This window comes from Echiichthys vipera (genome assembly GCF_963691815.1).
Source record: "Echiichthys vipera genome assembly, chromosome: 12".
NCBI lineage: Eukaryota > Metazoa > Chordata > Actinopteri > Perciformes > Trachinidae > Echiichthys > Echiichthys vipera.
Window position 1 is genome coordinate 5,308,607 of NC_139837.1, and position 22,611 is coordinate 5,331,217.

General features: G+C 41.0%; 3 protein-coding genes across 4 annotated transcripts; 1 reads left to right on the forward strand and 2 right to left on the reverse strand.

Annotated features, from left to right (window-relative positions):
- Positions 1 to 238: 238 nt before the first annotated feature.
- On the reverse strand, positions 239 to 6,655 carry shda (Src homology 2 domain containing transforming protein D, a). The gene is made up of 8 exons (XM_083923752.1): positions 6,474 to 6,655; positions 5,170 to 5,419; positions 4,894 to 4,995; positions 4,538 to 4,700; positions 4,135 to 4,392; positions 3,865 to 4,039; positions 3,136 to 3,255; positions 239 to 1,368 (listed from the first exon to the last, which is right to left on the reverse strand). The coding sequence occupies exons 2-8, from the start codon at positions 5,413 to 5,415 to the stop codon at positions 1,182 to 1,184; spliced, it is 1,251 nt and encodes a 416-aa protein (XP_083779878.1). The 5' UTR covers positions 5,416 to 5,419; positions 6,474 to 6,655; the 3' UTR covers positions 239 to 1,181.
- Positions 6,656 to 8,641: 1,986 nt separating this feature from the next.
- On the reverse strand, positions 8,642 to 18,584 carry yju2 (YJU2 splicing factor homolog). Of its 2 annotated transcripts, none has more exons than XM_083923757.1 (8): positions 18,457 to 18,584; positions 17,216 to 17,316; positions 16,812 to 16,956; positions 16,518 to 16,652; positions 10,756 to 10,937; positions 10,439 to 10,589; positions 9,484 to 9,616; positions 8,642 to 9,282 (listed from the first exon to the last, which is right to left on the reverse strand). In XM_083923757.1, exons 1-8 carry the CDS (start codon positions 18,478 to 18,480, stop codon positions 9,161 to 9,163), a joined length of 993 nt encoding a protein of 330 aa, XP_083779883.1. In that variant the 5' UTR covers positions 18,481 to 18,584; the 3' UTR covers positions 8,642 to 9,160. The 2 variants fall into 2 exon arrangements, with proteins under 2 accessions (XP_083779883.1, XP_083779882.1); XM_083923756.1 differs by having other exon boundaries at positions 9,445 to 9,616.
- Positions 18,585 to 21,715: 3,131 nt separating this feature from the next.
- Positions 21,716 to 22,589, forward strand: LOC310954344 (cocaine- and amphetamine-regulated transcript protein-like; the record flags this gene model as incomplete). Its single annotated transcript, XM_083923763.1, has 3 exons — positions 21,716 to 21,850; positions 22,094 to 22,174; positions 22,482 to 22,589. The coding sequence occupies 3 exons, from the start codon at positions 21,716 to 21,718 to the stop codon at positions 22,587 to 22,589; spliced, it is 324 nt and encodes a 107-aa protein (XP_083779889.1).
- Positions 22,590 to 22,611: the final 22 nt, after the last annotated feature.

Here is a 22,611-nt window from a genome sequence, read left to right on the forward strand (position 1 = left end):
CGGCTTGTGTGGACCTGTTCAAGCTGAAGAATAAACTCAGCCTAATTCATTCCAGACTGCAGTTTTAAAAGCAGCACATTCAGTTTACCTTTACTTACCTTACTTTGGCCATAACAATCTGTTTATATGACATCTATGATGCGAAACACATGCTGCGAAAAGCCCGTTTCACAATAATAATTTCAACATTCACAGACCGGCACAGAACAAACTTAGCCACACAGGGACTATTTAAAAACAGAAAACACCTTTATTTTCAACAAACATTTAAAATCTTATAAAACAGCACAGTAAATGATCTACCAAAGCTCCTTTAATAGTCATGATCACAAAAGCCACAAGCTTTCAATATAATACTGCAGTTATTATTCGCTAAACTAGTATTGCAGGAGTCTGATACTGTGTGAGGTTAACACGTCGTGTCTGTCGGGCATTATACTCACTTTGCGTTGTTCACTCACAACATGACCTCAGGAGAACACTGCAGGACGCCGCTAGATCACATTTACAGGCCAGGGTTACATTTGTAGTGTTTGGTTGATATTGTAACTAACAATCAAGGATAATAACAGCGTTTTTTTGCTGTTACAGCACTTTTGTAACAGCATTTTATACGGTCTACATCTAGTTTAAATCCCCACTTTTGTCAGTCACTTTAAAACATCAAATTCACATGATAATGACTTCTGCCTTGGCTGAAAACTCAACCTAGATGACTGGCCAAGAGAAAACACCACTATTATCCTTAAGTGACCTGGCAGTACAGTCCCTGCTCTACAGTAAAAACAAAAGACAAATCTCCATGCAATATTCTGTATATCCTACAGTCTCAAGACACCTCAGCACTTGACTTTGTCTTTTTTGAATCTTTGACTTTGAATTTCAACGGTTGCTGGTTTTCAGGAGTCCATGAAATTAAAATAAGGGGATTTCAGTGACAATACCAGTTCACAGGCGAGTATTCATGAGGCACTGAGCTCTCTTATTAAGCTGCCAGTGTAGTTACTGGGGTTATGGTAAACGGAAAAGATGGCACCAAACAGTCCAATCTCTTGCAGGCAGTGCAGGTAGAATGGCGACGAGAAGGCATGTAGGAGAATAGGAAGGAAATAGGTAAATATTGAGTATATATTGTATTCAGTAGCACCAGAAGAAAGAGTATGTATGTGAGTGTGTCAGTGTCAGAGTGTCTGCACTATGACAGGATACAGTAGGGACATATGCTCAGCTCCTCTGATAGGCAGCTTGTGTGTGGTGTAGTAGTGGATGACCTCGGGGATGGTGGAGAAGGGAGGGCTGTTCTCCCCGAGCACGTAACGCCCCTCTGCAGACCGAGTGAACTTCATGTGCATGAAGCCCTTACAGCTCCTGACAGAAAGAAGGAAGAAGCAACGTTTTATATTTGCTTGCTCTTGAGACTTTTACAGAACAGTGCATGGGAATTTTGAAGCTGTTTCAGACCCAAACATTAACAACGAGACAAAAAGCTGCTGCCCCCGCGACCCGACCCCGGATAAGCGGATGAAGATGAGAAAACAAAAGCGCCCTGGTATCCTGCAGAGAAATGTTGCAGTGAGTGGGTAGCCCCATCTGGAAGAAACATGTCAAGTTTCTGAAAACAGCTAGGTAATAATTCTGGGGAAATCACGAGTCGATACCATAAATTTGTATAAACCATCATTAACACTTGTGGTGGGCTCCACATTCTCAATCCATCTTTCTATGTTCGTAGTCTGGTAAATAACAATGCGTCAAACTTTATAATCAAAGACAGAGAAATACCAAAAATGCAAAGAGGAAGTTGAGAGAATCGTCATTTAAACCTTAAGTAGCATCTGTCCAATTTTACAATGTTGTCAAGATGTTCTTTTGCAAGGGTTTCCAGTTTTCCCCCATCATCTCATTGTGAGTCTTTTTACAGACTTGGGTCTGTATTTATCCATTTAATCAACCTAATACATGTGAAAAGAGAAAGATTCGTCATTTTTAATCCCTTAAAACTCAAGAACAATTTAGTTGTCAGTGAAAATGAATCTAATCAAATATTTGATTTGCAAACAATCTGATTGAAGTCTTTTTCCATGTCTCTCCACTAGGACTCCAGTGTCAGCATCCCCTTATGTTACATATTTGGATCTGATGTATCTGCTCTACCAGCAGCAGACTTTCCGCCCTGCTCTGGATGTTTTATTATTGAATCAATATTTATATATTGCTGGTGGTTACTTGTTAATTGATACTGAATATATGAAAGATTTGATAGGTTATGTCGTTTATTACCTTACCTATTTGTTAACCTGTAGCCCTTTGAGATCTTTGATGAAAAGGGCACTTTGAATAAAATGTATTATTATTATTACTACATAATTGATGTGTCAATCCTCACTTTTATCATTATTACTGCGAGATTGTCTCTTAAAGGATTCTATAATAGACAGAGATCTTAGAAACATCTTGTGTCATGTTTATTTGTTTTTTTTAATATTAAACATCAGCCAGATGCATTGACCCTTGAACTATTCCTTTTGATTTGATCGTTTACTTTATTGAGTTTGGTTGGCTACACACACACACACACATATGAGCTTTCAGTTCGGTGCAGTCCAAACAAATTACTGTTCCATCACTCATTGCTTCAAACATGTACAAATATGAGGTTAGGAGCAATTCCCAGCATGCAGATGATCATTCACAGAACAGCTGCTTTCCTGCTGATTATTCATACATGATGCAAACACACGACACAGAGAGGAGATGGGGGATGGTGGAAGGAAAGAGCAACACAGATGGAGTGACTGGTTGAGATAATGAGAAAATGGTGAACAATTAAAAGTTGCCTCAGGGCTCAAGTCTGAGAACGCGCTCTCATCTCCACGGGCCATAACAATACCCAAAAGGTACAAAAACTGGATCAGATATTTCTGTAAACAGCCTACTACAGTGTAGTACAGTAGGGTAGAATTCCCCTTTAAGATCAGGTTTCAAATCAAGACAATATGAGGAGGATCCATTAAAGCTGGTTTAAAAAGTTGCTACAACTGAACATAAATGGTGCATGCCTAGAATGTGAATTAAAAAACTCTTTAAAGGAAAATTGGGGAGTGCAGGAGTCAGAGTGTGAGCAGGAGTGTCTACCTCAGTGAGAGAGAGTAGTCGTTCCGGCACGTCTGGCTGTTCCTCACCAGGTAGGAGCTCTCCTTGCACAGAGTCAGGAGACTCTCTGCCTCCGAGCGGCTCAGGGATCCATGGTACCACCTGCAGAGATGACCAGGAGGAAACATAACAGAAGTTTTGTTAAGCCATGTGGTAACTCATGGACTGTTGATCTCGACCTTGTCTTGAACCGTAGTTGCTTCTTTACTGTATACCCAAGCTACTCTACAACAATAGCAATAAGCCTTGATAAGATTGAGGCATTAGCAGAAGTTGGTATAAGTCGACGTACATACAAAACAACTCGTAAATCAACACATTTCTTTGATCAGTGTGAAAAAAAAGTTTAGTTAATTCTTTAAACAAGTGTGGAAAGACCTATGACTGAATTCTGTGTGAATCTGTACAGTTTCATTTCCACGAGTGAATGTGATTGATTGCATTTTTCTTTTTATTCTCTTTCTGAATGTTGTTTGAATGCATTTTTTCACCCTGCCTCTTCGTTTGAATGACGTTGAAAACAATTTATGAAATAATTTCTGAGTTTTTACCCAGGGGGAAAAAATACACAATCTTAAATGTTTTGTGATGTATTCTATTTATAAGAAACATAATCTGAATAGGGAGATTAGTAAGTCTCTCAGCGATGCAGCAGTGAAAATGCAGATGACTACTGTTATCCAAAGAAATGAGAAAAACATGTCCACTTACACTTGTCTCTCCAGTGGCACATATGGATCCACTCTCTCTCCAAGGAGAGGAGGAGTGTCCCCGACCAGACGGAGTGTAGTTGAGTCGGCTGTGGTAGATATAGTGCCTGACTTGGTGAGCCTGGTCTGATCTGTCTGAGCTCGTGAACGCTCCCTTTCTGCCCCTTCAAACTGAACTATGGCCAGACAGAAAGATACAGTAGGTTAGTTAAAAAAAAAAACACACAATTGAGGCCGATTTGAAATGTAAATACCCATTCTGCCAGTTTACCTGCTAGTGCTTTAGAGATGTTGTCCTTTTTCCATTCCCAGGGCTGGTCGTATTCATCAGCCGGCCTCTCGTCATCCTGAGGCAGCCTGCTCTCCCTGCTGTCTATCTGGGAAAGTCCGCCCTCAACCCTCTGAGCTAGTTGCTGTGCTGCTGGAGCGGCTTGGTGGTGGTGACGAGTCCTCTCCTCGTAGGGGTTATCGTATAATTGTCCGCCATCTCCACTCACAGATCTGTTCGCCATCATGCTGTGCTGCAGTTCTGCAGTACAGAGAATAAATTACTTTCTGCATAATTTTAAGCCCCAAGCAGTGTAACTACGTTGATCAATATTCATTTTCCTGAAAACTGAAAATATTGAGCCAGAATATTAAAATGTGGGAGAGAAAAAGATCTCCTAACGAACCTGAGATAATCCGCTGGGCTTCAAATGGCTCCATGTAGCTGCAACAGTCTGTTGGTGTAGATTTGGGCTCCCAGCTCGATCTGCCTCTTGATTCTGGGCGAACATCAAACGGATCAGAGTAATCTGTGTCAGTGTCCGATGCTGCAGGGGCAGAGGGAACCACCTTGGTAGGGAGAGACAAAAACAAAGAGTGTTTGAAACATCATTACGCTGGAACTATAACTCTGTGTGTTTGTGTAACTGAGTGTGGAGAAAACGAGTAAGCAGATGAGATGAAGATAAAGCAAAGGGTGGAGGGAGCAGGGGAGGAATGCCAAAGGAAAACAAAGCAAAAGACAAATCAAAATAGTCCTTACAGGTTCCTCTTGAACAGTCACAGGACTCAGCGGGACTTTACAGCAGCCAAACTCCTGAGAGTCCACTTTGATAAGTCTGTGCTTGGGAGACACCACTTTCACCTGGAACATAACACATTTAAAAAAACAAAAACATTTCAACGTTCACCTCAATTCACAATGTCAAAGGGAGATCTAGGAGAAAAGACGTTTATCTAGACTGACACAGGCTAGTATACAACCAAAAAAAAACAAACTTGATTCAAGTACATGACTGTAAAAACATGCATGTCATACCTCCACACCATTAGGTAGCACTGAACCAAATGCAGGGAAAGACGGGAGGCTCACTGTGGCACTACAGGGACTGAAACCACCATTCTGATGCTCCTTATCAGAGCGCTGATACGGATCCTCAAAATCTAGCTCCTTCTGGGCTCTGTAGGCCCTCAAAATCTCACTCTCGCTGTAATCTGGCCTCGGGGGCTGCGGAGGGTCACGCTTGGTGCCAAAGTTTAGGTAGTCCTTCAGCCACTTTGCCATGGATCTGGGAATAAAGTGGCAAACAGACAGCTTAGTGTAATTAAGGATGACTTTGGAAGGATTTAGGAAGTCAAAAAGATCTTTTCAAAATTCATAAAGTAAATAGTCCTTAGTAAACTGTGTTCCTTTTCTTGTAATGCTGTAACACATATACCCCATCCAGAGATCGATAAAATATCAACATATAGCTACATACCAAATATCAACTTCACAAATGTAGGATGTTTATCATGGTATAAATTGGATACATTAGTATTTTTTAGCACTTGATCAGAACGATTTCTTTTTGACAAACGAGTACAAAGCATCTGTTACATCAGGGCCATAAAATACAATATCAATGCTATATTGCCCAATAATAGTTGCCAAGAAATGTTATATAGTAGCAGGAATAAGAGCAATTATTAGACAAAACCAGCCAAACAGCAGCCACTCCAGACAAAAGGCAAAACTGTTAACTTGAGTTGGGCCTATAAAGTGTTATAAGTCAGAACCGGCTAATAACCAAGAGGATTTTGTTGGCTTTAAGGGATCTTGACTAAGTTAGAGTTATAACTTGTAGGGTTAAAATACCCAGAGTTGACCATACCCTAAGAAATAAAAGGGGTTTCCATCAATCAACAGGTCCAGAGACAACAGCATGCCCAGTAATCGCGGGGTGAACGGCGATAAAGCCAAGCAGAGTGGGTTTTCATAACAAAGGTCAACGCTAGCCAGCTGCCAAGTCTGCAAACCATTGGTAGCATAGCAACCACTGAGAATAGCTTAGTTAGCATCAGGGGGTAAATGAGGCAGTTTGAATCAATCCCCCCAACATTAGTATTGTATAACATTAGATAAAGGACAATATTCCCATCAAAAGTACAAACAGCAAGCTGACACATATATGTGCTATGTTATGTATTATAAAAAAACAACTGGTTAAAGTAATGTGAGTCGTACAATAATTGATAATATGCCAAAGCTAAGTTAGCTAAGTTAGCTAAGTTAGCAGCTAACGTCGAAGCGTCTCAACCGTTGACGTTAACTAACTGCTAACGTCACTTCTTCACGCTCACCCTCTTGTCTTTGCATTGACGGCTTCCCGTTTCCAGTTACTTATTTCGGTCTACCATCCGGCGTCTCGGGGTTTTTTAATAAATGAAATAAAACATTGTTATCCGTGAAATCCGTCCTGCTCCCGGGCCAAGCAGGTCAGTCAGCTAATAACGTTAGCTGGACCAGACCAGACTAGACGGAGGAGCAGACCGTCCCCGACACAACACTCACTGGCGGCCGGCTGACTTAAAGGGCCAGCGTCGACATTTAAGCTTCGGATGGAAACGTTCCAAGCTCGGTCCATTGGTGACTCGGCTGGGAACCATAGGGTCGCCGGTTCGAGTCCCTGTGTGAACCAGGTATCGAGTGTGGATTGGTGGCTGGAGAGGTGCCAGTTCATCTCCTGAGCACTGCCGAGGTGCTGTTGAGCAAGGCACCGAACCCCCAACGCCCCCTCGCTCTGACATCTCTCCATTCATTGCATGTATATATATGTTCTGTTTCTATTCAATTTTATTCATAGTGCCAAATCATAACAAAAGTGATCTCAGGGCACTTTACAGAGTAGGTAAAGACCACACTCTATGACTTATTTATGACTATTTATGGTGTTCAACACGCCTCTTTTATTATTTATTAAAACATTCAACTAATACAGAACGTGTCACTACAACACGAGAGCTTTTTCACATAAAAAACAATAACCGGAAAAAATAAATACAGCAAGATCTCACATAAAATAAATCAATCAAATAAAGAAACTATTACATACATGTATGTAATAATTATAATTTTCATAAAATGCCAGAGTGTATATCAAATATCATTTCCTAGTTGTCTAAAAATGTTGTATGCTGTTTGTTTTTGACTAAGGCTAGGGATTTAGAAAGTGAATTAAACTCAATTAAAAATGAGAAAAGGTTGGTTTAGACTTTGAAGAGTTTTGCTTTGTGTGTGTTGTGTAAGAACAGTGACATATTTAACAGACCAGAAAACATATTGGTCAATCTCAGGCACTTGACTAAATATCCTAATGGTTCATATTTATCTATAGAAACATAAACAGATGTGTGTGTATTTCGGGCCTGTGTTTAACCTGAATAGTAATAATAACAGAGTGAAAAAATTTAATTTCCCCCCTGCTGGATTAATAAAGGAATTAATAAAGGCATTTTTTCCATTAGCTCGTGTATAATATAATACTGAAGTGTCTTTTTCCTTTTAAGTATTAAATGCCATATTTTTAGGGGTTGAATATTGGTGTTTTTATACCGTATTTAAACTAAACCAGGACTGTCGATCAATCAATCAACTCCAGTGAAACATAATCCTGCTGCCAGTTCCTTCAAGTCGATGGCGAACAGATAAAGAAATCACTAAGATGTAAGAGAGCCCCTGACAACAGGAAATCAAAAGATCATTTTGATATTATTAAAAAAATAAGATAAATAAATAAAACAAATAATAAATAATAATCTGCAATGCGACATAGTAATATTACGTTTCTTAAATTTTGTTTTTCTTCACTTTCACTCATACTATCTTCTCATTTATTTATTTTAAATGTATTACTGTAGTTTCTTATTTACTTGCCATATTATGTGTATATATAAAATACCATCTGCCTCTCATTCACATGCACTCACACACACCTATACGACCTATATAGATATCATTGTATTTTACGTTATATTCTGTCATCTGTTGTTAGCTGTACTTTATTTCCAGTGTCTGTATTTGTAGTACCCATGGTGTGATGTATTCATCACTTAATGTCACCAGTAAAAGATTAAAATGAATGTAAAATTTGAACATCAGCTCCATGCCTTCAAAGCAAACTCCATCTGCTGATCATAAAGAACGTGTAATATAATCAAAGCTTGAGAGCAAGTGAGTGAAACATGACACGGTTTCCATCAATTGTAAAGATCAACATTAAAGCAATCATCTTAACCAATATCCCAGATATCTTTATATTAATAGTACTATAAATACCAGTAAATCACCCAGTGTCAATAGAACATAGACATCATGTTTTTAATGACTCGTGTTTCAAGTGTAATTTTTTTTTTTCACATGTTTGAAATAAAGCATTCATTCATTCATTCATTCATTCATCATAGACACCATAACATGGAGTTTAGCTCTGCCCTTTGAATTATGAAATCAAAGTCAACTGTCCGCAAAATGCTGAATTACATCATGTCAGCTGCTCTATATCAATGTGTCTTTACAGGCCGATAAAGATTAAAACTAAATATTCTGATCCCTCTTTCACATTAAAGGTATTTAAAGAGAGACGGTGCGAGATGTCAAAGCACGTCAAGGACAAAGAGTTAAAGTTAAACAGATTTTAATAAACACTAAAATAAACACCTGATATTTTTTCACAGGGTAAATCTGACTCAGAAATTCAAACATAGGCATTTTTCTAGGTGAAATCCTCAGTGACAACAGGACGATGAACAGGTGGACCAGCTTAGGAAGATTATTTTTACAGACAATACAATTCCTGCCCACCAACACATCAGTCACTTCTTTATAGAAAAGGTTTTCATAGGATAGACCCTGAAAACTGGTTTACACAATAATTTGATTTTTGTGCAGCATTACAAAAAAAGGTTCATGCCATTATATTCCTTTATGCATCATTTATACAATTGTGTGGCAGTCACTCAAATCAAAAACCTTCCCAAGCATCTTCTTTTCATCCGCTGTCATTGCTGTCACTGTCTGAATACGCCCCCAGCAGGCTCAGAGATGATGACCCATTTTGCGTGGTGACGGGCTTAGAGGCATTCTTGGAGTCAGCTGTAGATGCCTTTGAATCTGTAAAACAAGATACATAATGAGTGTGGCTTCCACATCACATGCAAAGATCATCATCTCTTTGATTAAAGATGTGAAAAAGCAGCAAAATAAAACAAACACGTGTGCTCACATAATTCAGAAAGGTGCCGCAATACAAGGAATGAGACACTGATGTGTTACCGTTTTGTGAAGTGGGAGCCGCAGCTGCTACCGCCGTACTTGGTTTGACGACAGCCGCTGCTGGTTTCTTTCGCACAACCAGGGACCCCAGAGCCCCTTTACTGCCCAGTGTCCCCACACTCCTCTCCCAGCTCTCCACCTTGGCCCTCTTCACTCCTCCAGCTGAGGTTCCCTGTGGAAACACAGAGTGAGACAATCCACTATTTCCTGCTCAAAAGGATGGCATTTTTAAGTTCTTTTCTTGATTTCCATAGCATTTGCAATTTTGTTAGAGTAAAGTTAAAAATGTGTGCGTGCAATCCGGCAATACTGTTTGTAATTTCATCTGATTACCGTCGGTCTAGGGTTCGTACACAATAGTAACATTCATGCACTTTCTGTGCTTGAATTCAAGAACAGTTTCTAATGCTGCTAGTTCATAATGATAGTTTTCAATGGACTTTTAGTCATTCAAGTGATCGTTAAAGTGAAGCAGTCACTAGAAATAAATATGTGTATTTGTGAGCAAGCTTAGTCCTGACAGCAATGTATCATAGACTGTATAAAATATAGACGTAGCCTCTCCGTTGAGGTCCGTTCTCTCAACTTGATCCAAGCGTCCTCTCCTTCGGGAGCCTCAATCTTGTCAGACTTTGACTCCACCTCATTTCCTTTTAGCAAAAAAAGGGCATTGATGTGACGTTGGGGGGAGGGAGATACGTCCATCTGGCTGACGTATACCTCTGAGGCAAAGTAAGGGCCAGCGGCTAGCTGTCACTCAAGAGCCCCCCCCCCCCCCTTTTATTATTCATAAACTTTAACCTCCAATAAACACAAAGGAGCAGCAAGAGAACGTGCACAAGGAGCTGTTAGATTAATAATTGCAGGCAACAGGACTAAAATCTTCAAGATTATAAAAGTTTTAATGGGGTAAAACAAACTCTGACACATATTTACAAACGTCATTGCACTGAATAGGGGACACACTTGGTTGAATGCGAGTGGTCAAACGTACCTGTGCCTCTGTGGGTTTGACAGTGGTGAGGATGTCTGTTGGTTTGTCCGTGCTGGGCTTCATTGCCTGCGAGCTGCTGCTTTCCTCGTCCTTCTCTGAATCAGAGTCAGAGTCTCGGAGTCTTTTCACAAGGGCACGATCCAACATCTCTCTGCGAAACAATTACAAATTCTGTTTTGATTGGGTTTTTTAATGACTTTTGTTCAAAGTTCCCACTACTTATAAGATGACTACGTATAACTAAACTACTACTACTAAATGTACACCATTTACCGTTCCTTAAATACCCATTATCTATTTAAATCTTCCACACTCACTTTGTCTCTCGGTCATCCTCTTCTTTCTCCCTTTCCTTCTCTCTCTTCTCCATCTCTCTGTACTGGTCGATCATTCCCTCAAAGTCCACCTGAGCCTGCCTCTGGTTAAGCTCCTTCAGCTCCTGGAGGTTCTCCAGAACCTCCATCTCCATCTTGGAATCCTTTGTGCGGTTCTCCAACACCTGGTTGGAAGATTGGGAAATCATCAACTCTTCATTCCTGTACTGACTAAGCCCTAATCTTAGTAGTACTGGCTGTTGATTTGCTTTATAAGTTTCCGACGTGCGCCCAGCGCGCTCCTTATGCCGCAAAAACGAAAAGCGTTCAGTTTATTTGCTGGTTTATTTTCCTTTTATAACACACAGCCGCAATAATTTTAACTCAAAATGCATGTAACAAAATAATAAATCGAATTCCTCACTAAAGTATACATATACATAAACACACGAGCACACGAGCACACGAGCACACGAGCACAGTCGAAAAACTGTTTGCTCCCTGGAAATCAACAGCACCTGTGATCAGGTTCAATCAGGTAAAAAAGCTCTCACTCTGCTGACCTGAGGTCAACTGAACCACACCGCCCCCTAGTGGCACGGGGTAAAATTACACAGACAAAGCACATTTGATATGGCTCCTACACACCAGCCCCTAATTGCATCTGCCCGAGCAATTACACCAACAATTTTAAATGAGCCATGATGAGCCAAAAAATAAATAAATAAAAATTTAAATATATATGTGTATATAAAGCTCATTTTTAAATGGGAACCAATTATTCCTTAGCTTCATTAAGCAAGCATATTTTGGTTATGGGTCGTTCAATGATATTTGTCTTGGTTTTTAAATGAACCACACGTACTAGACCTCTTTTATCAGGGAAGGTTTCCAGTTTTCTCTGACAGGAAGACCACGTCAACATGGGGTGACTCCTGTTCGTCTTCCACCTCCTCTTTAATCTTCTTCTTCTTCGGCTCCGTCTCCTCTACTTCGCTGACCTCCACAGAGGCTTTTCTACCCTTTTGTTTAGTTCCTTTTTTCTTTAGCCCCATCTCCGCTTTTTCTACAATCACAATCTCACTCTTTGTGTCTTTTTTCTTGTTGGGCATATCCTCTTTCTCCACCTTTTTGTTCGACGATGCTTTGCTAATTTTGTTGTTGCCTTTGATCTTAGGCATTCCCGACTCATTTCCACCTTCTTCAGCACTGGCTTCCTTTTTTTCCTTCTTTTTCACCTTGACCTCTTCGACCTCAGCAGTCTCTCCCTCTGGTGTTTCTGACTTCACTTCATTCTCAGAAACTTTCATTTTGGCAGAAGTTTCCTTTTTTGTTACACTCACTCCATCCATCGCTTCTGTGGTTTCATCATCGATGGTTTTCTTCTTCTTCTTCTTTTTCTTTTTGTTGCCATTTGGTGCCATTTTCTTTGCATTTACATTATTGACCACATGCCCTTTAGAATCAGTCACAGATTCAGAGACAACTTTCCTCTTCCTTGGATGGTACACACCGTGGTGCGGGATATACCACACCTTCCCTGTTGGTGCTTCTAACTGATGCTGCGGCACTTCTTCGGCGTAGCCATTGCTAATGACATCAGTAAGAAAGTTTCTGTACTCCTCATGAAAGTTTACATCTTTCTGAAGTTTTCTTTTCAGACCACGGGCACGTTGCACGGCAACCCTGAGGTTGTTCGGCATCAAAACATCTTTCTCTTTGAAAGGCAATTGAAATGTGTAGTGTCCGTTCTGGAGCTGAGCAGAGCTTTCCATTATCTCCATAAACTTCTTTTCTTCTCTTGACATTTCTTCCTGTTCTGCAGAAGCTCTGTCATTGAAGTCATAGTTATATTGGCTAATTAACAGTTCTGCAATATGGTCAATGGCAATTCTATTTGCATAAAATGAAGGATGGTCACTTCCACAGTCGTCACTTCCCCGTAACGGGCCATTTATTACCCACCCCAGTAGGGTTCTGATCGCGTAGGGTCCATTTTCACGACTGTTAATGACCTCCCAAGGCTCCATCAACTTGGAGGCGTTTGTGCCAATTAACAGATCCACGTCAGCGTTTATGTGTGGAATGTTTACGTTGTCTAAATAACGCCATTTTCTCAGCTCCCTTTCACTGATAATGTTGGCTGTAGAGACGGGCATTTCTTTCTGGGTAAACACTTTGGGAAGTGGGTAGAAGCTTTCACCAGACAATCCGGAAATCTCCAGACTGTCAACTGCAGAACTTTCTATTGAGTTGTTATGGCCCAAGGTGCGGATATGAATTTTGAATTTGCGTCCTTCCATGTTCAACCTGTCAACAAGCTTCCTGGTGCAGAAAGTTCCTGTACTCCCTGGATCCAGAAAAGCGTAGGTTTCAATAACCCTGTTTCCCTTTGCGCACTTCACCTTAACAGGCAAGATGGGAAGAACTCCATTGCAGTGGCCAGCCCCTGTAAGACCACAAGCGGAGGATGTTGTGCAGCTCTCAGATGTTTTTGACCGCTCACTATTCTTCTCATCCTTCGAAGAAACCCTTTCTTTCTCTTCAATGTGCAAAACACTGGGGTGCGTTTGGTTGCACTTTTTGCAAGTGATGCGCCTGTCGCAATTCCTGCTCAAGTGTCCTGTGCACAAACAACTGAAACACAGACCTTTCTCCTTTAGATAGTCCAGTTTCTCCCTGTGTGGTTTTCTTCCCAGTTTAAAACATTGATCTAAAACATGACCACCAGCAGCACAATACTGGCAGAAGACAGAAGTAGTTTTAGTGAAGGTGGTCACTTTGCTGAGAGCCTTTTCCCTCTGGTCACCATCTGGTCTTCTGCATCCATCCTCATTCTTGTGAGTGTCTGCTTTACATCCATCCTCGATGAACACCTGTGTTGCAAAGCTGTTTCTTCTCAGCTGTGGCTTCACCTGTATCTTGCTCACTTTTGTAGCTACTTTGAGAACAGGTGAAGTGTCCTGTATGTCACCAAAGACCGGATCTGAAATGATTCTGACCTGGCGCTCAATGAACTTGACAAGGTCTGAGAATCGTGCCCTTTGACAAGTTTTCTCCAGTACGTCACATGCCTTTGCTCTCCACTTGTCCCTTAGTTTATAAGGAAGCTTCTGACTAAGAATCTTCATGTTCGCTGGCATGTTAAGTTCCTCCAAGTATTGAAGATCTTCCATAGCGTTGGAACACTCACGGAGGAAAAGCCCATAAGCTGTGAGCGCTTTGGTGTCTTCAGCTTTGATGCTTGGCCATCCTGTGACCTTTTCCATGTAGGCCGCTGTTATTTTGAACTCATTTCCAAAGTGCTCCTTTAGTAACTTTTTAGCGACAGCAAATCCTTTGTCTGCAGTCATGTGAAGGCAGCTGCGTACAATATCTCTAGGCTGCCCCCTAGTGAATTGTTCGAGATAATACAAACAGTCTCCTTTACAGCCAGTCTTTGCTTCCACGCAGTGCTCAAATGCCCTCATAAATGTGTTGAACTGCAAGGGGTCTCCATCATAAGTTGGAATTTCTCTGCGCGGCAGCAGATGTGATGTTTGTATTTGAACAAGGAGAGCCGTTATGTCATTCTGTTGTTGCAGCAGATTGTAAAGACCTGCTGTCTGATTTTGGTTTTGCAGGGGTTGCTGCACTTGTTGGCCTTGAGTGGGTAGAAAGCTTTGACTGAATGTTGGCATTGATTGCAAGTGAGGCAGTTGAGAGCCATGACTGACAGTTGGCTGTGGTTGTGATGCAAAATGCGTGGACAAAGATGCTGAAACGGCAACTTGATTTTTTCCCAAATTTGGCATGCTAGTTTGCATTACCGATGGTGAAGCATTGCGTTGTTGTGGTAAAGCTTCATGCTGCTGTGCGGGTGGAGCTACACATATTGAGGCCTGTGGATTGAGAGAGGTGAGCTTAGATCTAGCCCCTTTTCTGAAGTAGGAAGCCATTCCATCAGATTGCCTTGAATGGATGCTGCTCCCCATCTGTAGCACTGCTAGCTTAGCAGCTGTTGCAGCTATCTCAGTGTCCAGCTCAAGCTTCTCCCTTTTTCTCCTCAAGAGAAGTTCCTGCTCCTCCAAAGCATGTTTAGCCTTTAAAGCAGCAGCTCGGGCCAAGAGTGCGGCCTGTTCCGCCTCTGCCCTGCGTCTGGCTGATGAAGTGGACGATCTGCTGCTTGACGATCTGTTTGAGCCATGGTGCCTTGACTGCACATTTGAAATGCTGTCTTGAGGTCCAATCTGATCCTCCTCCTCCTCCTCCTCATCCTTTTCAACAGCAGCTCCATTTCCATTTCCATCATTGACATCAGCAGTTTGAGGATCATCCCTTTCATGTTCCTTAAAAGTGTTGTCATCAACCGTGTGTGCTTCTGTTGGTCCAATTTCATTTTCACTTTGGACAGTTTGAGATTGTTCAGTTTGACCCAGCAAATCATCATTAACCTCATCATCATGATCATCACCCACTTTAGTAGCTGGACGAGCAGTAATGTCAGACAACCATTGATTTGTACCCACAAGAAACTCCTTTACATTCAACATTTTAGCTTGATACCATACTTCATGTTTGCTTACTTCCTCAGCAGGCAATAAACCCAATAAAGACGAATGCACCTGCTGTGTTGTGTTACACAACTCATTAAAAACGGTTAACTCATTTTCAACCTTATTCACATGTTCTTTGTCACCCATGAATTTAAGAATAGATTGTTTTACTTTAGACAGTTTACCAAAGTTAGACTTTCTTTCCTTTTCTAAAATGCTTATTTTTTCCAACATAGCTTTAAGTGTTAATTTACCCACACGTTTTTCGGTTACAGATTTTACCTCTGCACCCGCAAGTTCAGTCTTAAGGCCCAGTTGGCCTGTTCCCTCTTCAGCCATAATGACGACACAAAGTCAGTTGGTTTTATTAGTCCGCAAAATAGTTTGTGTTGCACAAACGACTCGTCTCGACGAGAAAGTTATTTTTAGTCGGTTGCGAGTCTGCTACCAATGCATTGGGTTTACGCGAATGTGTGCACACAAATTACCATGGCCATTCATAAAATCAGCGCTGATCCACACATACCCCAATCGTGCGTTGGCCGGCTTTGATGAATGATGACCCGGTGAGATGATGCTGTCGCTGGCTCATTCCGCTAGGCTCCAGCTCCGTTAGCGATCGGCAACTCCAAACATTTGCCCACCTCACATCCGTGGTTTCCAAAGAAGACGTGAATCGTTGATGAAGTCAATGAAGTCGCGTCCTCTTGGTGAACGTTCTCCCAATCGAAGCAGTTTTTCGACCTAATTGTACTGACTAAGCCCTAATCTTAGTAGTACTGGCTGTTGATTTGCTTTATAAGTTTCCGACGTGCGCCCAGCGCGCTCCTTATGCCGCAAAAACGAAAAGCGTTCAGTTTATTTGCTGGTTTATTTTCCTTTTATAACACACAGCCGCAATAATTTTAACTCAAAATGCATGTAACAAAATAATAAATCGAATTCCTCACTAAAGTATACATATACATAAACACACGAGCACACGAGCACACGAGCACACGAGCACAGTCGAAAAACTGTTTGCTCCCTGGAAATCAACAGCACCTGTGATCAGGTTCAATCAGGTAAAAAAGCTCTCACTCTGCTGACCTGAGGTCAACTGAACCACACCGCCCCCTAGTGGCACGGGGTAAAATTACACAGACAAAGCACATTTGATATGGCTCCTACAATTCCTATCGGCAATAAAATAAAAGTAATAATGAACCTAAATTACATTAAAACATTGACCTTCATGGGGTTGTTCAGCTCCTCTTCTTCCCTCTCCTGCACGACTCTCTTCTCCTCCTCCTCAATCAGTTTCTCTGCCTGGAAGTTTCGTGTTGCACCGTGCTCCATTGCATAGTCGGTGTTCTCTGGGTCCGTCTAGAGTCAAAGCATGTGATGAGAAAGTGTGAGAAGAGAGATTTTATGCACAACGCTGGAGTTGTCTCTTTCAGGAAATAGCACAGACGCAGATCCATATTTACCTTTACTTCGTTTTGTCTCATTTCAATAAATATCACAGTATCACAATAGTCTCACCTTAAACGTAATCTCAGCAAGACATCGAGTACATTTGATGTAGAAACGGAAAATTGGTAGTCCCATGTATAGCTCATTCTGAACGGTTTCTTTGCGTGCATTGAACTTCTTCCCCTTGTAAATGTACTCGCCACATGTTTTACACCTGCAAACAACCAGAGAGGAAATGCTGTTGACACCACAGTTGCAGAACCCATTGACAGAGGCCAGGAAGTCCTTGTCGCTAGGAGGTAGCCCTGTTCTTTCTAAATTCAACCATAATCTAAGAAACTGTTTTTGCCTTCAAATGAAACAAGCCAGGTAAAAAAGAAAGAAAAATGCTTCTTTAACCCTGTAATGAAAACGTCATCTATGTGAGTTGTGTGGCTATGAAAAGATTGTGGAATATTGATGAAAGGAAATACCTCATATTGAATGGAGCCATCAATCGGACCACATACTGGCGATCTTTGGGGAGTTTGAGTTTGGGGATTTTGGATGGGTCAAAATCTGGCGGGTAGTATTTCTGTGGAAGACAAAACACAGATGAGTTAGTGACAGTGAGTGAGTTAATAACTAAAAAGCCAACAACATGCTAAGGTAGTTAGTCTCTGATAGAAGGGTTCCCCTGGCTGCTTAAAGGGTAAATCATAATAATCACTTAATTATGATAATGATTGGGGCGGCAGTAGCTCAGCCCATAGGTGACTTGGCTGGGAACCGTAGGGCCGCTGGTTCAAGTCCCTGTGTGGACCATGTATGGAGCGTGGACTGGTGGCTGGAGAGGTGCCAGTTCATCTCCTGGGCACTGCCGAGGTGCTGTTGAGCAAGGCACTGCTCACTGCCAACTGCTCGGTGCGCTGGTCACTGTCAACCCCATCGCTCTAACATCTCTCCTTAATTGCATGTATAGGTCCTGTTTGTGCATGTGTGTATTTCGGGCCTGTATTTAACATGATTAATAATAAGAGTGAAAAAATTCAATTTCCCCGTACGGGATAAATAAAGTAAATCTTCTTCTTCTTCTTAATAATGCATTGCATTCATATAGCACTTTCCACAACACAAAACGAACAAGTACTTGCATTACCAGGCTGGACATATTTAACCCCCTCCAATATACACAGTCTCTACTCTACACCAACATTACTTAGGACTGTTTTTTTAACCTGCAACAAAATGTATCCCCAATCTACAACGCACAGACTCTGCACTACCATCCAGTATTTTATTTTGTATGTACTTCAGATCATGCCAAATACCCTGGGCGAACATGAAGAGAGGTGTCTATTTTCCTATTTATGTGTGTATATATATACACATACATATATAGGACACATATATTTTTCAGACTGAATTTTCAGTCTGCCACAATATGTATCCCCTCTGCAGTCTCGAGTATTTCATTATTAATATTATTATTATTATTATTAACAGAAGTGTAACAGTAACGATGATGCAGCAGTGACAACTGATTCATCCAGACTATGGTTTAATCATACATATAAATGGGTCTAATCGTAGCTAACACATAAACAGTTACTTTAATGAATTAAACCTAGTAGCAACCACACTTAGCTTCAAAGCTAACGGTAGCCGGCTTGGTTTCCTACGCAACACGCATGTCTAACTGTTTTAAACGGTGGCACACTGTTTATATACTTACATTTAACACTTTTCTTTCGGACATTGTTGCTGTTTTTAGAAACCCAACGTGGAGAATGAAACGCTGAAATAATTAGTTTGGGAGAAACTAGTTCCACAACACAGCTAGCTGCTTGGATGTGGCTAAACTGTACACTTCCGGTTGGGTCATTATTAGCTTCTTCAGCGTGTGCTGCTGCCCCCTGCGGCGGGAGGGAGGACCTACAACAACAGGCAAAAACCACATAAAACAGGATAATAACAACAACAACAACAAAACAACAACAACAATAATAATAATAATAATAATAATATTAACAACAATAATAATAACAATAATAATAATAATAAGAAGAAGAAGAAGAAGGAGAATAATAATAATATTAATAATAATGATAATGATAATGATAATGATCATGATAATAACAATAATAATAACAATAATAATAATAATAATAATAATAATAATAATAATAATAAGAAGAAGAAGAATATTAATAATAATGATAATGATAATGATAATAATGATAATAATGATAATAATAACAACAACAACAACAACAACAATAATAATAATAACAATAATAATACCAAACAGTATTTTTTTATATTTTATTTTGGATTTTCAAATAGAATGAAAACACATACGACAATACAAAAATGCATACTGTACACTACAGACATCTCAAAAGTGAAAGACACCAAAATAAGTCAGGATACCACAAAAAGAAAAGAAACAAACAAAAAATACTAGCCGGAGTGTAATAGTCTGAAAATAGAGACCAATCAGACATTCAGTCAGTGATATGAGATGGGAGACTCTCCATGAAATTGATAAAAGGTTGGCATACTTTCTAGCAAAAATGTATCTTATTCCGCAGTGAGTACGTTCTCCAGAGGCATGCAACTGCTCACTTCTGAGAGCCACAGTCCAATTTCACAGCAATGCACTTTTTAGCCCTTTTAGCAATGGCCAGTAGGAGTAACAAACATAGTTAAAGCATTTTATTTATCACACTAAATGGTATAAGGTCCAGGGAAATGTAATACCATCCTCTCCTTCATTGTCTGTGTGAATCCTTCCTTCGACAGGTTTAAGTTAATATTGATTTACAATTTTCTCCTCTGTTATCCTGGAGGATGCTTGGCCACCATGCACCACACCATGACCTACTACTGATCAATATGGAACAAAAGACAAAGTAACATTATATGCATCTACGTGTAGCCTTTACATACATACATCGCATAAGTTAAAAGCTTATTTTGTTATGTTTATTCATATATGTACATCACTGTATTTACTGTAATTTTACTGATAATAAAGCTAACTAATCACGTCAATTACTGATCATTTTAAACCATCGCATCTCATCTCATCTTCAATTGGTATCCGGGGTCGGGTCGCGGGGGCAGCAGCTTTAGCAGGGGACCCCAAACTTCCCTTTCCCGGGCCACATTAACCAGCTCTAACTGGGGGATCCTGAGGCGTTCCCAGGCCAGTGTGGAGATATAATCTCTCCACCTGGTCCTGGGTCTTCCCTGAGGCCTCCTCCCAGCTGGACGTGCCTGGAACACCTCTCTAGGGAGGCGCCCAGGGTTCATCCTTACCAGATGATCCTGAACCACCTCAACTGGCTCCTTTCAACACAAAGGAGCAGCGGCTCTACTCCGAGTTCCTCACGGATGCTGAACTTCTCCCCCTCTCTCTAAGGGAGACTCCAACCCCCCTCCTGAGAAAACCCATTTCGGCCGCTTGTACCCGCGACCTCGTTCTTTGGGTCCTGACCCAGCTTTCATGACCACAGGTGAGGGTAGGAGCGAAAAATTGACCGGTAGGTCGAGAGCTTTGCCTTCCGGCTCAGCTCTCTTTTCGTCACAACGGTGCGGTAGAGCGACTGCAACACCAAAATCTTCAAATTTAGAGATACGTCATTGAACCTGCATTACATTTAAATAGATAAAATAGATAAAGTCATTTTGAAGCGCTACACCTACAGTGCATTGGATGGACGGTTCTAGATAACTTGTGCATCATTTTGAATTTTCATTTGTAATATAACGTCTCGAAAGTCACACAAACACACGCTTACCTTTCTAGAAATCTGTAAGTTAGAAATAAGGTGAAATAAAAAGAAATATTGTGTCAAACACTCAAAACTAGACCTTGAAAGGTTTTTTTCTATTGCATCTATTCAAACTGAATGAATCCAGCTTTATATTATATATATTTATATATTCAGCAGATGGTGGAGATTGTGATCACCCGGGTGGAGGAATGGCTTCTGAGGGGTAATGTGAATTGTCAGTGGCACAGGGTCTGTGATGGGGTTGGTGTTGGAGTCAGGCAGCCACACACACACACACACACACACACACACACACACACACTAACACACACACACACTTACATTGCTTAGGGGGTCGTTAAGGTTATCCCTACAAAAGGAAATTGGATCCTGATTACAGATTGGTGTCAATGTGGGTTAACCTGAGGTCTGATTACAGCTTTATTGGACAGAGGTGACAAGAGAGGAGAGGCAGAATATGTTAGCAGTAAAACAGAGGGGAATGGGTTTGTGTTAGCCAGCACATCAGGTGTTAACATTATTTGATCGTTTTAGATAAAACCTAACTCTGCTGAGTTCTTTCTTATTTGGATTTGACGGTTTCAGATTCACAGTCACAGTTTGGTTCATTGATGGGTCTGTAAATCATAAATAAGTCATAGAGTGTGGTCTATACCTAGTCTGTAAAGTGTCAGGAGATAACTTATGATTTGGCACTATAAATAAAAGTGAATTGAATTGATGGTTGTATGTTCTTCATGTGGTGAGTTCTCCGCCTGATTCTGACACATCCAAATGACTCATGACCAATGAGTCACGTGTATGTTTAACTGAGGAGGCCTATACTTTCCATTAAATAGGCCATAGATTAAACATTAAAACTGAAATTAGATTGGAAGCCTGTGATAAACGTTTGATTCCCATTCAGCCACTAGATTGCATTACCAAGTTTGTTTCATGAAATGTAAACTTCACCTTTAACCATCCTTTATTTCATCCTGTCAGCTCCATTCCCCCAAAGAGGCAAAGGTGCTGAGCAGTGTCACCCATGTCAAAACGGTACATGAATATTTCAGAGGCTGGCTGATGTCATTTGCAGCCACGAAGCTCCTATAAAGAGGGGGTCCCTGTGCAGGACACCCCGCAACGTCCACAGAGCCTCCGCAGACCCTCGCTAAAGAGAAGAACTCCTCCTGTTTGTGTATCAGCACCATGGTCAGCGCTCGGACTCTCCTTCTCGCGGCCACCTGCTGCTGCGCCTACCTGTGGCTCGCTCGTGCAGAAGACTCCTCAATGGAGACGCGCTCCTTGGATTTCCCCCTGAAAAGCCAACAGGAGAAAGACTTGGTGAGAGATTTTATCAGGGATATGGGTATGAAATGTGTCAGCAGGATGAAAACAAGTCTGTTGGTGCTTTGAACGACTGTAGATATGGTAATTCAATTTTATGATTTGATAATGATTAATAGCGCACAAAAGATAACGTTGAGCTTTTGAACTACTAAGTGTGCTCATGAGTTTTCCCCTAACATTTTCATTGCAGGATTTACTTTAGGAATATTTCACTTTTTGGCACTTTATTTTTCGCAGATTGACGCATTGCAAGAAGTTTTGGAGAAGCTGAGGAGCAAAGAGATGCCCTTAGAGAAAAAGCTTGGCTGGCTGCCTTCGGTATGTATTAGTTATATAAAACAGCTTAACAGCTTAGCTTGCATTTCCGGGACAGGCCATAGGTAACTTTATCAGTAGTTTTTTATATTCTATGATATCTAGAAATATGCTAAAGTAAAGGTAATTTTGGAGGTGGGGTTTCTGGTTTCTCAGAGCAGATTAGACAATTCGGCTTAACTAATTTCCCAATAGGCGTTTGCAAGACTCTTCCTGATCATTAATTTGGAAATATTGTTCTTTTATCACCAAAAATATGTGTAGCCCTTATCCGCATTTTCATGAATTGATTTTGCTTTTATCGTTCCAGTGTGACGCGGGGGAGCCGTGCGCAGTGCGTAAAGGCGCGCGTATCGGCACGCTGTGCAGCTGTCCCCGGGGGACTTCCTGTAACTTTTATGTTCTCAAATGTTTGTGAAAGAAACAAGTAACAAAGAGAG